The sequence below is a fragment of the Papio anubis genome, chromosome X (assembly GCF_008728515.1).
Source record: "Papio anubis isolate 15944 chromosome X, Panubis1.0, whole genome shotgun sequence".
NCBI classification, from domain to species: Eukaryota; Metazoa; Chordata; class Mammalia; order Primates; family Cercopithecidae; genus Papio; species Papio anubis.
The window spans coordinates 103831798-103847435 of record NC_044996.1 but is presented as its reverse complement, the minus strand read 5'-3'; the positions used below and the strand labels follow the sequence as shown (position 1 = coordinate 103847435).

The 15638-nt window shown below is 38.8% G+C and overlaps 2 protein-coding genes across 6 annotated transcripts in view; one reads left to right on the top strand and one right to left on the bottom strand.

Annotated features, from left to right (window-relative positions):
- The window catches only part of CASK (calcium/calmodulin dependent serine protein kinase), a 323187-nt gene that overhangs the window by 100659 nt on the left and 206890 nt on the right, over nt 1–15638 (bottom strand). For all 4 annotated transcript variants that reach the window (XM_031661015.1, XM_031661016.1, XM_021932665.2 and 1 more), the window contains 2 exons: nt 7974–8073; nt 3334–3351 (listed from right to left, as the gene is read on the bottom strand). In XM_031661015.1, the coding sequence (XP_031516875.1) occupies nt 3334–3351; nt 7974–8073 (118 nt within the window). The remainder of the gene's footprint in view (nt 1–3333; nt 3352–7973; nt 8074–15638) is intronic.
- Nucleotides 2058–15638, top strand: part of GPR82 (G protein-coupled receptor 82) — a 103216-nt gene continuing 89635 nt past the window's right edge. For both annotated transcript variants that reach the window (XM_031661017.1, XM_031661018.1), the window contains exon 1: nt 2058–2388. The gene's annotated coding sequence lies outside the window, so the exon portion shown is untranslated. The remainder of the gene's footprint in view (nt 2389–15638) is intronic.

Here is a 15638-nt window from a genome sequence, read left to right as displayed (position 1 = left end):
TTTTAAATAGAGATGGAGTCTCACTATGTTGTGCAGACTGATCTCAATCTCCTGGCCTCAAGCAATCCTCCCATCCCAGCCTCTCAAAGTGCTGGCAAGGCATGAGCCACCATGTCTGGCCTGCACATTTTAACTTTGAATACTTCTACCTTTTCAAATAATCTCACCAGTACAAACAAGTTTTTCAAAAGTTTTCTGCTACTATTATGAAATAATAGTCAAAAAAAGCATAAATATGTCAACTGTTTAAAAAATGTTTCTAAGTCTATTTCTTTAGAGAGGAATATGCTTTTAAGGTCAATAAAAGCTTTGAGTCCAGAATAATTTCATTACAAGAGTGGAAGTCTCATAAAAAGGTTGACCAAGTAAAAATAACCCAAAAGGAGGACAGAAAAATAAACAGTCAAATGTTTAGACTAAAAAGTTCTCAGTGTTAAAGTAGGCTGAGCATGTCTTAAAAGTTTTTCCCCTTACATTTTACTACGAAAAGCTTCAAACATACAGAAAGTTTGAAAGAATCGTGGCCACCACCTAGATCCTACATATGTTGACAGTTTGCTGTATTTGCTTTATCACATGTCTACCCATCTATCCATCAGTTCACGTATTTTTCATTCATTTCAAATTAAATGGCAGAGTGGCCAGCATTAGTAGACTTCACCCTTAAAGACTTTAGCAAAAATTGCAATGTTTATTTTTCTCTCTGAGGTAAAATTTACATAGAATAAAATACACAAATCTTAAGTGTACCATTCAATGAGTTTTGCTATACCCAGGTTTTCACTGTAATTGTTTCAATAAAGATTTGTGTGTGTATTTCTTTTTTTAAAAAAAGTACAAACTTTATTCATAAATAAAACATAAAGATAAAAGCAGGGACATTTCCTGTTTTTAAAAGGGAATGGTGGAAGGCAGTATGCCATCTTATTTAAAATCACAAGTTAGGTTTTTCAGATGGATGACAGTTGAGATTATTAAATCCCATTCCTGCTTCTCAGATTTTCACAAAATAACACATTAAATTCTCAGTGTGTGTGTATTTCTTAATTTATAATGTATAGCTATGAAACTCAGCATCACTGAGCAAATCTAGAATCTGAATCTAGCCTAGCTTCTTCTAAGAGTAATCAATACCTTTTCTTTCCTATTATATTAGTGATCAATTAATACATTATATTACTACACATACACATTATTGTCACTTACTCAATCAAAGCCCCTCCTTGCAAGCACAATACTTTTTTTAAAAAATCTGCTTACTAAGGTATAGTGTTTTAAGTTAAAATTCGCCATTTAAGTGTACACTGTCATCACTTCAAAAAAGTTCTCTCTTGTCCCTTTGCAGCCAATCTCTTCCCTCTATCACCACACCCTGTTCAATACCTTTTATTCCCACTGCACAAAGCAAATTCTTTGTTATCAATCAAGATATAAGCAATAATGAATCCTGTAATGGAAACTATATTTTGGATATAAGCATCTGTGCCATATCCAACTCAAGTTATGAAAACTTACATATGGTGATACATGCTTTAGATTCTCCATATGTAGATTATGGTACAGATACCTTGAAATTTATTAAAGGAAGTAAATTCTGCATATGTATTCTGTCAGCATATAGATGTTATAATCTCTAATGCCATTATGATTATTAAAATAGTCTATGCTTCCAAACAGAAAGATCTTCGAGCACAAATTTTTCAAAGTACTTTAATAACATTCTGCTGTTAAGTACCCACTCGTGTAAAGCTTTACAACTAAGGAAAATCACTACTGATACATTCAAGATGCCCATTCTCAAATAACATGACAGGTTGGCTGATTTAAAAAAAAAAAAAAAAAAAAAAAGAAAGAGGAACGCTAAATCTAGATGGAAAGAATCTTACATTTTAATAGTTATTAATTTACATGTGGTGGGCAGCCTCTAAGATGGGCCCCAGTAACCTGGTCTCCTGTATTTCCACCCTTGTGTAATCAATCCCCTTCCCTGGAGTGCAGGCTGGACTTACTGACTCATTTCTAATGAACAGAATAGAGCAGAAGTGGTAAGATGTCACTATGAGATTAGGCTGTAAGACTGTGTCTTCAGTCTTGGGCACTCTCTCTCACTTTTGCCCCCTCTTTTATGTTTCATGCTGGGAAGTGAGCTGCCAGGCTGTGAACAGCCAGCCCTGTGAAGAGGACCACAGCCAGTGAGGAACTGAAGCCTGGCAACAACCACGTGAGTGAACTTGGAAGAGGATTCGTCCTGCAGTCGTGCCTTCCTTCCGGTGAGATAGCAGCACTGGACTACAATCTCAGGAGAGATCCTGAGCCAGAGGCACACAGCTAAGTCACGCCCAGATTCCTGACCCAAAGAAACTGTGAGATGACAACTGCTACTTTAAGGTAATTCATTACCCAACAATAGGTAACTAATATACTGTGAGATTTATATTAAATCAGCTGCAATTTGAGCTACAGATAACTAACGTAAGAAAATGTGAAAATGAATTCAATCATTAGTACCCAGGCTTTCTCATTTATCTTTGAGGTAAAGGTTTATTTTTTTAATTAGAATTTTTGTTGAGATAATTATAGATTCACATGCATTCGTAAGAAATAATACAGAGAGATCCCTTGTATTCTTTGCTCAGTTCCCCCATTGGTAACATTTTACAAAACTATAGTATATTATCATAACCAGAATACTGACATTGATACAATCCACCCATCTTATTCAGATTGCCTCAGTTTTACAGGTACTCAACTGTGTGTACATTTCTTACATTTTAATTTTCTCCCATACTCAAATTATGCCCCTTTGTAAATAAAATCTAGCCATTACATTATTCCTTATAAATATTCTATCTGATGGTAAAAGTTGTTAAGAGACAAGATTTCAGAATTTATTTCACAGCTCCAAACAAATTGAAAATGGACTCAGTAACAGGAAGCAATAAAGACCACTTATAGGTGATGTAATTGTCAAAGAAAAATTCACTTACCCTGAAAGTTTTCTTGAAAGCAAACTATAAAACAAATGTTACCCTTTCCCCAGAATTAATGTATTCGTATGTGAAATTCAGATGTGAAGTATTAAGTGCGGTTGAAATTTTAACACTGCCTTTTTTCCTCTTATGAAAGAAGTGAGAAGTTAGTATTGTTTGTGTAACAACGCCTCAAAAATCAATATATCCAAGTTTTAGTTTTATGACTAGGCAGTGTTAAAATTAATACTTAAACATCCACACACAAACAGCCAAGGAAAAAGTCAAGCTGATTACGAACCATGCAAAGCCAAACACTTTTGCATAAAAGATACACCTTAAAGGAAAACAAAGGGATACCTACTTTCTGCTGCTAGAAGTCCTAGGAGGAAGGCAGCATATGGACAAACAACAAACAGTATGATTTTACAACAAGTAGGTTATCAAGCCACAGTTTGGCCCACTACATGAGCCACCAGAAGCACGGTCCCCCAGCCGACCCCAAAGTGAGCCCTTATGTTCCACGAGTACAATCACTGGAACTGTTTGGGATTTCAGACATCAAACACTGGGTTCTGATTCCGAATTATTCGATTTGAAATATGAGAAAAGAATATTTCTACTTTGAATTTTTTTTTTTTTTTTGAGATGGGGTCTCACTCTACCACCCAGGCTGCAGTACAGTGGCACAATCTCAGCTCATTGCAACCTCTGCCTCCTGGGCTCAAGTGATCCTCCTACCTCAGCCCAGCTCCCTCCCCTCCTGGTAGCTAGGACTACAGGCACATGCCACCATGCCCAGCTAATTTTTGTATTTTTAGTAGAGACGGGGTTTTGCCATGTTGGCCAGGCTGGCCTCGAACTCCTGACCTCAAGTGATCCACCCACCTCCACCTCCCAAAGTATTGGGATTACAGGCCTGAACCACCATGCCCAGCCTCACTTCAAGCAACACACAGTTTATCATAAGATTAAAAGAATTCTAGTAAATGCATAATGTATGCATTTCAATAATCAAAATAGAAAATTATCATTTACAGAAAAATTGTTTTACATCATAAACAATATACCTAAACATGTATGACTTTTCATTAGATGACAAGTTTTTAAACTGTTATTTTATATATTCATATTTTCCTAAATGCATAGAGTATTACTCTTTTTATTTTCCTTTCCTTTCCGTTTTTTTTTTTTTTTTTTTTTTTTTTGAGATGGAGTCTTGCTCTGTCGCCCAGACTGGAGTGCAGTGGCACAATCTCAGCTCATTGCAACCTCCATGTCCTGGGTTCAAGCAATTCTCTTGCCTCAGGTGGATTACAGGCACGTGGCCACCATGCCTGGCTAATTTTTGTATTTTTAGTAGAGATGGGGGTTTCACCATGTTGGCCAGGCTGGTCTCGAACTCCTGACCTCAAGTAATCCACCCACCTTGGCCTCCCAAAGTACTGGGATTACAGGCATGAGCCACTGTTTCTGGCCTCTTTTCTTTTTTTTGAGATAGGGTTTTGTTCTGTCATCCAGGCTTGAGTGCAGTGATGTACTCACAGCTTACTGCAGCCTTGACCTCTTGGGCTCAAGTGATTCTCCCGCCTCAGCCTCCCTAGTAGCTGGACCACAGGTGTGTGCTACCACGCTTGGCTAATATTTTGACTTCTTACAAAGTAGAGGGTCTCCGTATGTTGCCTAGGCTGGTCACAAACTCTTAGACTCAAGCAATCCTCCTGCCTTGGCTTCTGAAACTGTTGAGATTACAGGCATGGGCCATCATGCCTGGTTCTTTTTTTTTTTTTTTTTTTTTTTTTTTTTGCGACAGAGTCTTGTTCTGTTGTCCAGGCTGGAGTGGCAAAATCATAGCTCACTGCAGCCTCAAACTCCTGGGCTCAAGTGATCCTCCTGCCTCAGCCTCCCAAGAAGGTAGGACTACAGGTGTGTGCCACCACACCCGGCTAATTTTGTTGTTATTGTTGTTGGGGGGACAGGGTCTGGTTGTGTCACCTAGGCTGGAATGCAGTGATGCCATCTCGGCTCACTGCAACCTCCGCCTCCCAGGCTCAAACAATCTTCCCATCTCAGCCTTCCAAGTATCTGGGACAAACAGGCACATGCCACCACACCTGGTCAATTTTTGTATTTTTGGTAGACATGGGGTTTTGTCATGTTGCCCAGGCTGTTCTGAAACTCCTGAGCTCAAACAATCCACCCATCTTGGCCTCCCAAAGTGCTAGGATTACAGGTGTGAGCCACTGCACATGGCCCAGCTAGCTTTTTTTTATCTTGTAGAGACAGGGTCTGACTATGTTGCCCAGGCTGGTCTTGAGCCCCTGGGCTCAAGTGATCCACCCACCTCGGCATCCCAAAGTGTTGGGATTACAGGCATGAGTCACCATGCCCAGGTTTTAGCCCCATTTCTAAAGATGAAAATGGTAGTAGAGATCTTGACCTCAAATCTCAAAGAGATGTATCCTAAATATATTATAAGCATGTGATTATATCATACAGCCACAGTATGACAATACAAACCATTACTGGATCCACTTCCCTTAAATAGGGTCCACTGTAATCTGAGTGTGAGGAGGGAAGAGAGAGGTTTCAGCTAACACAAGAAGTTACAGGTGGAGGGAACAAAATGGAGTGGAAGAAAAGAGAGACATGAAGCAATAAGCAGAACTGGGGACCACACCTATAAACACAACCAGATCCCTGCCTTTCTTGTGGGAAGGGCTCTGGATAATGACCAAGTCAGCACAAGAGAAAAATGGCAAGGCTTTCTCCTCAGAATCTCTTCTCTAAGATTCCCATTTCTGAATGTTTTTGGAAATCACCTTCATTCAAAAGAGGAAGATTCACATCCCAATTGGTAAAGGTCAAAATGAGGAACTGTAAAACTGCTGGAATGGGAAACTTGATCTTGTCATTTTAAAAAAGTTTTAAATTTTTATGGGTACCTAGTACATATCTATGGGGTACAGGAGATATTTTGATATGGGCATACGATGCATAATGATTACATCATGATAAATGGGGTATCCATCACCTCAAGATCTTGTCATTTTGCACAAGGTACAAGCACATACTAATTGGTAAGAAATTCTGTGTGCGTGTATGTGATTGTGTAGGTGCACACACATGTATAAAAAGAGGAGAGGAGAAGCATAAATACTGACAGATGCTCATGGTACCAATAGGGAAGAAGCATTAGTACATTCATTCTTCCTATATTGCTGTGGGACAAAAACCTCAGGCTCTAGGAAGGGCCCAGGGCCTCAGTCCCAGTGGTAATATATGAATATTGATGAAGCTAGCACCAGAGTACAAAAATCAAAGTCAGCACAAACTCAAACATGACAAATATGGAGTGACTCTAACGAAAGAAAGAAAAAAAGCTGAGGCCAAAGGACACATGATTCAGGAGTTAAGTAAATAAAAAACGCATAAATAAAAATTTAGAACACACACACGCACACACACATCTACATATACATATAAAAGGACCCTATGGGCTTTTAATAAATGATCCTTGAGAATATCACACTGGTAAGATGGAAATCTGAGCATTTTATAAAATGGTTTCGGTTTTTTATTTTTTTTAATCTTTTTTTTTTTTTTTTGAGACGGAGTCTCGCTCTGTGGCCCAGGATGGAGTGCAGCCGCGCAATCTCAGCTCACTGCAAGCTGCGCCTCCTGGGTTCACGCCATTCTCCTGCCTCCCGAGTAGCTGGGACTACAGGCGTCCCCCACCACGCCCGGCTAATTTTTTTTTGTATTTTTAGTAGAGACGGGGTTTCACCGTGTTAGCCAGGATGGTCTTGATCTCCTGACCTTGTGATCTGCCCGTCTAAGCCTCCCAAAGTGCTGGGATTACAGGCGTGAGCCACTGCGCCCGGCCTTTTATCTCTTAATTAAGAGGCGAGGTCTCATTTTGTTGTCCAGGTTGGAGAGCAGTGGTGTGATCACAGCTCACTGCATCCTCAAACTCCTGGGCTCAGGTGATCCTCCTGAGCCGGGTGCCTCAGCCTCCTGAGTAGCTATGACTACACATGCATACCACTGCACTGGCTTATAAAATGATTTTGTGAACACTGGCAGGTTGTTTCAGGGGTACCTATATACAGTTCATCAAAACAAATAACTCTTCTATTTTCTTCCACCTTGGATACTTGTATGCAAGTGTCACAGATTTTTTTTTTTTTTTTTTTTTTTTTTGAGACGGAGTCTCACATTATCACCCACGCTGTAGTGCAGTGTCATGATCTCGGATCACAGCTCACTGCAACTCCGCCTCCTGGGTTCAAGTGATTCTCCTGCCTCAGCCTCCCAAGTAGCTGGGACTATAGGCGCAGGCCACTATGCCTGGCTAATTTTTTTTTTTTTTTTTTGTATTTTTGCAGAGACGGGGTTTTGCCCTGTTGGCCAGGCTGGTCTCGAACTGCTGACCTGAGGTGATCTGCCTGCCTTGGCCTCCCAAAGTGCTGGGATTACAAGTGTGAGCCACCATGCCTGGCCATGTTATGGATTTTTATATATGGAGAAGAACTTGGTAACTGTTTCAGGAGATAATTCACACGACAGCTCTACATTGAAAGATTCCATTCAAAGCAGTGCTGCTCCACAGTCTGATCTAATACGACTGACCTGGGGAAAAGTTTATATCAGAAGTTTTTGTTGAGAGAGAAGGTAATCAGAAAGATCCCAAAAGACTGACTAGGATGTCGGATTGGATGGAATGCAATGCTGGGTCAAGAGTGTGGAAAAGGGAGGAAGTATTACTGAGGTAAAAAGAAAAAAAAGTGAAATGTTGGTTTTGGAGCCACAGGAGAAAGCAACTTTGGTATTAAAATGAAAAGGAACAAGACATATGTAGACAGGATTTGGTTGCTGACAAACTTCCTTAGAATCCGTTGGAGGATTTAACTAAATGCACAGAAAAAGTTTATTCACAATAGGAAAGAACGGATGTAAATACCAAATGACTCACACAGGTGAATAAGTGAATTATCCAGTTACCTGAGGAGGTAGGGTCTTCGGAGAAATCTGGCAACTCTTCAGGGGGATCCCCATAGAATGAGTTGAATTTGTGACTTGACACAGCGGCTAGTACTGCACCCTAAAGCAAAGAGATGAAAAAATAGATTATTAAAACAAATACACAAATATAAATAAGTTATTTAACAAATTATCTATCTTAAGGATTATCCATTAAGTCAAATATATAGGAGATGATGGCTAGAAGAGAGGTAGCTTTTAAATTATTTCAGATTCCTTTAAATAAATTACATATGCATATACCAGAATAACACTAATTGGGAATTGGAAAAGTATATGAAATCACTTACATCTTGAATTCAAACATGCAACACAGAATGGAATATTCTGCAGTTATTATAAATTGATGGTGTAGAAGGGTGTTTAGTGGAATGAAAAGATGTCTGTGATTAATTACATGAAGAAGGTTTAAAATCAATGTATATTATAATCTCATTTTTGGGTAAAAAAGTTAATATGGATATAAAAGACTGCATATACACCAGAATGTTAATAGCATTAATTATCTCTGGGTGGTAGGATTATGAGTAATTTTTCTTTTTAAAATCTTTTTTCCCTCTTTTAGTTTTAACAATGACAATGTGTTACTTTTGTATAGTAATTATCCATCAGGCCACACAACAGAATCAACTACATATGACTCTTTTAAGCTATATGCATAGCCTCCCCTCATTCCTAGTTGGAAATCACTGCCATTTGAGTGCATGACATCCCTTAGGACTGTTGAGTGGAAAAATGTTGGGAGTTACTGCTTCAGTAAATCATATTTATTATTATTTTTTATTTAAACAGCTTTAACGGTACAAGTGGTTTTTGGTTACATGCATAAACGGTACAGTAGTCAAGTGTGGGCTTTTAGTGAATCTGTCTTCTGAGTAGTGTACGGTGTACCCAACAGGTGATTTTCTATCCCTTGCCCCTCAAGTCTCTAGTGTCCATTATACTACTCTGCATGCCTCTGTGTACCCACAGCTTACTTCCCACTTACAAGGGAGAACATGTGGTATTTGGGAGTAAATCATTTAACCTCTCTAGGCTTTCTTATCTGTAAAGTAAGAATATGAAAACGGGCCGGGTGCAGTGGCTCATGCCTGTAATCCCAGCACTTTGGGAGGCCGAGGCGGGCAGATCGCCTGAGGTCAGGAGTTTGAGATCAGCCTGACCAACATGGAGAAACCCTGTCTCTACTAAAAATACAAAAAGTTAAGGCCGGGCGCGGTGGCTCACGCCTGTAATCCCAGCACTTTGGGAGGTCGAGATGGGCGGATCACGAGGTCAGGAGATCGAGACCATCCTGACTAACACGGTGAAACCCCGTCTCTACCAAAAATAACACAAAAAACTAGCTGGGCGAGGTGGCGGGCGCCTGTAGTCCCGGCTACTCGGGAGGCTGAGGCAGGAGAATGGTGTAAACCCGGGAGGTGGAGCTTGCAGTGAGCTGAGATCCGGCCACTGCACTCCAGCCCGGGCGACAGAGCGAGACTCCGTCTCAAAAAAAAAAAAAAAAAAAAAAAAGTTAGCCAGGCGTGGTGGCGCATGCCTGTAATCCCAGCTACTCGGGAGGCTGAGGCAGGAGAATCGCTTGAACCTGGGAGGCAAAAGTTGCGGTGAGCTGAGATCGTGCCATTGCACTCCAGCCTGGGCAACAAAAGCGAAACTCCGTCTCAAAAAAAAAAAAAGAATATTAAAACGGACTTATCTTACAGGATTGGCAAAAGTCATAATGTATTCATGAAAGTGCTTTGCGAATTGTAAAGCATTTTGTAAGTGTATATCATTACTAACTCTGCTAATAAAGAACTAGAACGTGAGCACAGCCTTTTGCTGGTCTATGTAGAATCACTCATTTAGTTAGTTTATCAAATCACCTAAGTAGTCTAAGTCTACATTTTAAATATTAACTCTTGAATTTTTCTGGAAAGATAAAACTTGTGTGTGTTTAGGTATCTGCTAATATGAGAACATTATTACTATTTTTTGAGACAGTGTCTCGCTCTGTTGCCCAGGCTGGAGTGCAGTGGCATAATTTCGGCTCTCTGCAGTCTCAACCTCTCAGGCTCAAGCGATCCTCCCATCTCAGTCTCCCAAGTAGCTGGGACTACAGGCCTGTGCCATCATGCCTGGCTAACTTTTGTATTTTTTTGTAGAGATGGGGTTTCACCATGTTGCCCAGGCTGGTCTTGAACTCCTGCTCTCAAGCGATCCACCCGCCTCGGCCTCCCAAAGTGCTGGGATTACAGGTGTGAGCCACTGTGCCTGGCCAGAAAACATTAATAAAATATATTTCCACAAAGTTTACTTACTGTAGAAAGGGAAGAGCAAAAAGAGAGAGGTGATACTGATGTTAACATTCCAGGTAACTTTTGAGATTTCCAAAAGTCTAAAGTTATGTATGAAAGGTTCTTATGCAGAATTATAGCTGCCATGTTGAAAAAACAGTAGTGAATGTTGAGTTCTTCTTTCTATAGAAACTTATTTCACTTTACGTATTATACATGTTTCCTAAAAGCTGGGGGGAAATGGAATTTTTATATATCAAATCGCGTTTCCCACACACTGAAATTAGGCTTTTAGAGATGCTTTATTTTTATTTTCAAATGAAGTACAACTGTATTTCTTAAGATGTTAGTTATATGCTTCAAGGCCTGTTCTTGCTACTGCTATAGTCAAAGATCTATAATAAATACCTATACTACTAGGAAAACACTATTTAAAAGAGCCCTGAGATGTAAATGCTTTTGAAACAATAGTAGTATGTTTTAAATTTATCTGTCTTATGACTAGCAGTTTTGTTTATGTAGTTTTTTTTTTTTTTTTTTTTTTTTTAATAATAGAAACTGAGTCTCACTATATTGCCCAGGCTGGTCTCAAACTCTGGTGCTCAAGCACTCTTCCGGCCTCAGCCTCCCAAAGTGCTGGGATTACAGGTGTAAGCCATGGTGCCCTACCTAATATTTAGTTGTCTGAACCCAGTGACTATAGGTGGTTTAAATATTCAATGCAAGCCATTGTGTAAAACAGCAACATCGTTCTGAAATAGGTCATGGATTCATAGAATTTTATTAGAGTTTGAGAATCAACCTTAGAGATTATTGATTTTAAGAGACTCATTTTGCAGATGAGAAAACTGAGGTCCAGAGAGGCTTAGCAACCTGTTAAGGTCTCTGTCAACTTAGAGACACAATGAAGAGTAGACATAATTGACATCCAATGACTACTCTTCCCAGTTCAAGGATTTCTACTATACTAGGGGTCAGCAATTTTTTTTCTGTAAATAACCAGACAGTAAGTATTTTAGGCTCTAAAGGTCATATGGTCTCTTTTGCAACTACTCAATTCCTGCATTGTAGTGTGAAAGCAGCCATAGACAATATGCAAATTAATGTACTTTGCTGTGTTCTAATAAAACTTTATATACAAGAATAGGCAGTGGGTTGGATTTGACTCCCAGGTCATAGTTTGCCAACCCCTGTATTACATTATTGCTACTGATGAGCAATAATGAATACAGGGGTTGGCAATAATGTAATATTGCTCATCAATAGCAATAATGTAATACAACAATAAAAAAATCAGATTTTATACAAGTAGTTCTTCAAACTTTCTGGTTTATTAAACCCTTGACAAAGAAGTTTTCTACCTGCTTTAATTTAGAAGGTATAATTTAGTATCTTTTAAGGGTGAAACATAATACTTTTGAGTTAATTCGACTATTCACAATCTGTTAAGATAAATAATATTAAAGTACTTTTTTATCAAGCAAATTAACCTAGAAAGGAGAAGGCAGATTATAAATTCAGAGAAAAAGAGCACCACAAGTTTTTAATTTGTAGTTAAGAACCAGAAAGAATTCTTAATCATAATTATAGTTTTCTTGAAATGTCAATATGTCAAACATCAAAATGGAACGCTTCTGGCTAGATGATTCTGTGTGGCATTTAAGGAAGTGGAAAACAAGAAAATGGTTAGGTCAGATTTCTGCTAAGTTAAACTACTGAATGCACTTAATGGGGGAACAAAGATATTGAGGAACACAAGAGCTGAACAAAGATGTATTGCTGACCTGAAGACAAAAGCCAAAAACTGAATACTCCCTTTTTGGTATTTCCTGAGCTCAGAAACATGCATCATGAAGTTTGATAGGTACAAAGGCAGAAGGGTACATTTTTAAACACTAAATACAAAACACACAAGTATTGGATATAAAATAATTGGTTTTGTACCCAAATAGCAAGGTAATACACAGTCATGACAGGAGGGTACATTTTAAAACATTTAAATACAAAATATACAAGTATCAGATACAGAATAATTGGCTTTGTACCTAAATAACAAGGTAATATATAGTCATATTCCTGAGTGAACAGGGAAATATACTGAGGGGGGAAAGTGTATCACCAGAACATACCAAGAGGAATGTGACAAAAAATTTGAAAGATAATCATCCTATTAGAATTCAGACGACTGAACTCAAAAGCCTTAAAAAGGGTGAAGAATTTGGAAAGGTTGAGGCTGAACAGAGATGAGCAAAAGTCAAGAAAATCATTTCAAGGTAGAGATGTTAAAGAATTCCGGTTGATTATACTTAAGAATCAATAGATGATAATTAGGTGACATGATTAATTAAATCAGAACTTTTGATATAGTCACAACCAAAGTTATCATTCAGTTTAGTCTGCATAGTCTATACATATATAATACTCAAACATAACCTAAACATAGGTTATTGGTATAACCTGGAATTTCATAATATTCAGTCAGGATATATGACTAAAAGAGGCTGCAGTATTTTCTCTAGAGAAAATGAAAAATGACACTTCTAAGTGTACTAGATATGGCTATATTTAAGAGTAATTGCACAGAATAGATATCATAGAAATTCTTTTGGGTCTAGGTAAAAGTATTTTATAAAGATGGTCTTAAATGTACATAATTTTCAAAATCTATTGCCCAACAGGAAGTAATAAATTCTACATTTCAGAATCATAAACTGGTTGGTGGCTCATACTTGTAATCCCAGCATTTTGGGAGGCCAAGGTGGGAGGACTGCTTTAGTCCAGGAGTTTGAGACTAGCCTGGGCAACAGAGTGAGACCCTGTCTCAATTAAAAAAGAAAAAACAACATATATCTATATATGTATTTCTTTTCTTTTCTTTTTTTTTTTTAAGATGGAATTTCGTTCTTGTTGCCCAGGCTGGTCTCAATGGTGCAAACTTGGCTCACCACAACCTCCAACTCCCAGGTTCAAGCAATTCTCCTGTCTCAGCCTCCCGAGTAGCTGGGATTACAAACATGTGCCACCATGCCCGGCTAATTTTGTATTTTTTTCAGTAGAGATGGCGTTTCTCCATGTTGGTCAGGCTGGTCTCAAACTCCCAACCTCAGGTGATCCGCCCGCCTCAACCTCCCAAAGTGCTGGGATTACAGACGTGAGCTACCGCGCCCGGCCTATATATGTATTTCTTAAAAAAAAAAAAAATCACAAATTAACTGATTTGTAAAATCAATATATAAGATCAAAATCACTTCACTTATTATTTTTGGAATTGTTCATACCAGAATATTTGTGGAACTGTTCATACCAGAATAACAGTTTTCAGTTTTTAGAATTAAGGTCCCCACCCTGCTAATTTTTGAGACAGAGTCTTACTCTGTCACTTAGGCTGGAGTGCAGTGGTGGGATCACAGCTCACTGCAGCCTTGACCTCCCAGGCTCAAGTGATCCTCCCATCTCAGCCTTCCAAGTAGCTGGGACCACAGGTGTGTGCAACTACACCCAGCTAATTTTTTATTTTTTCCACAGGTGTGTGCAACTACACCCAGCTAATTTTTTATTTTTTTTAGAGCCGGGGGTCTCCTTATGTTGCTCAGGCTCAAAGGTTATCTTTTGGATACCAGATTTAATGCTCTGATTAGCAGAAGCCCACAACGATTGCTATCTCAATTTACTGCCTTTGTACAAACCCTTACTACAGAGAGGACTGTATGTAAATGCTGGGTTTCATTAAGGCACAAAGGTGTTTGATAAATCTTTAAGTTAGTTTTTGTTGAATTAACAGAAAGAAGATTGCCAAAAAGTATCTATTATAGCTTCCTGGTTGACCTGTCAAAAAGTGCTGCTTAGTGTATAAGCATTACTCTGCAGGTACCAAGACTCCATAGCAATACCGTACAATAGAACTATCTGCGATGAAGGAAATTTTCTAAACCTGTGCTGCCTAATACAGTAGCCATCAGCCACACGAGGTATTGAGCATTTGAAAGGTGGCTAGTGCAACGGAGCAACTAAATTTTACATTTTATTTAATATTAATTTATTAACATTGAAATGTAAATAGTTACATATGGCTATTTACTACTGTACTGGATATTACAGCTATATACAGTACTAGAAAATGGCACTCCTAAACAAACCTTTTGTAGTTATGCATAGTTCAGGAGCACAAGAGACCAAACAGTAAGTCAGAGAATACTTTTGCAATTTGCAAAATTAATAAAGGCCAGGCACGGTGGCTTATGCTTGCAATCCCAGCACTTTGGGAGGTACTGAGGCGGGCGGATCACTTGAGGTCAGGAGTACAAAACCAGCCTGGCCAATATGGTGAAATCCCATCTCTACTAAAAATACAAAAATTAGCTGGATGTGGTGGTGCCTGTAGTCCCAGCTACTTGGGAGGCTGAGGCAGGATAATCGCTTGAACCTGGTAGGCGGAGGCTACAGTGAGCCGAGATTACACCACTGCACTCCAGCCTGGCCGACAGAGTGAGACTCTGTCTCAAAAAAAAAAAAAAAAAACAAACACAAAAACAAAAAAAAAACAAACAATAATAATAAAGAAAAACTGTAGAAAGTTATTAGAAATCCTTGCTTTCTGTATATATAGGAAATAAATGATTTTATTCTCTTAACTGGATCACGTGGACTCAACTCACCATTTCTTAAATGGACTGCAATAAACTTACCCTAACATAGAATATTGCTTCTATTTGTATAGAATTTCTTCAGCATACTTTACTGTGGGGAATTTGCTTTCTAGGGGTAGAAATAATTGCAGAAGCAATGGGGATGACTTCAGAATACATTCCCTCCTGTGTCTTCTCTGAATAGACATCCTCAGATACCCACAGTTACCACTTTCCTTAGTACCTCCTTCAGTAGATGACAGCCAGGGTTAGAGTACAGGTGTGCCTCCTTAAGAGCCCCGACCACAGAGCACAAATTTTCCACAGAGCCTGGAGATCATGCAGTCTGTCTCATGTATCCTAATATTCAGTTTGAGAAAATAGGATCCTCATATTCAGTTCTGTGCTCAGAACTATGTAGTTTATTAAAGAAAGTATTGTTATCTAGAGGATTCTTTTTTTTTTTTTTTTTACTGAAGTATTACAATTCCAGAGCTTAGTATGAATTAGGAGGAAAAAACTCGACACATGAAACATGTGGTAACCAAAATGGGGAAAATACATTTTTCCATCATCATTCCATCATGACTAGGTTACCAAGGTAATTTTCTTCTTCTTCTTTTTTTTTTTTTTTTGAGACAAGGTCTCACTTTGTCACCCAGGCTGGAGTGCAGTGGTGCGATCCTGGCTCACTGCAACCTCCACCTCCCAGGCTCAAGCAA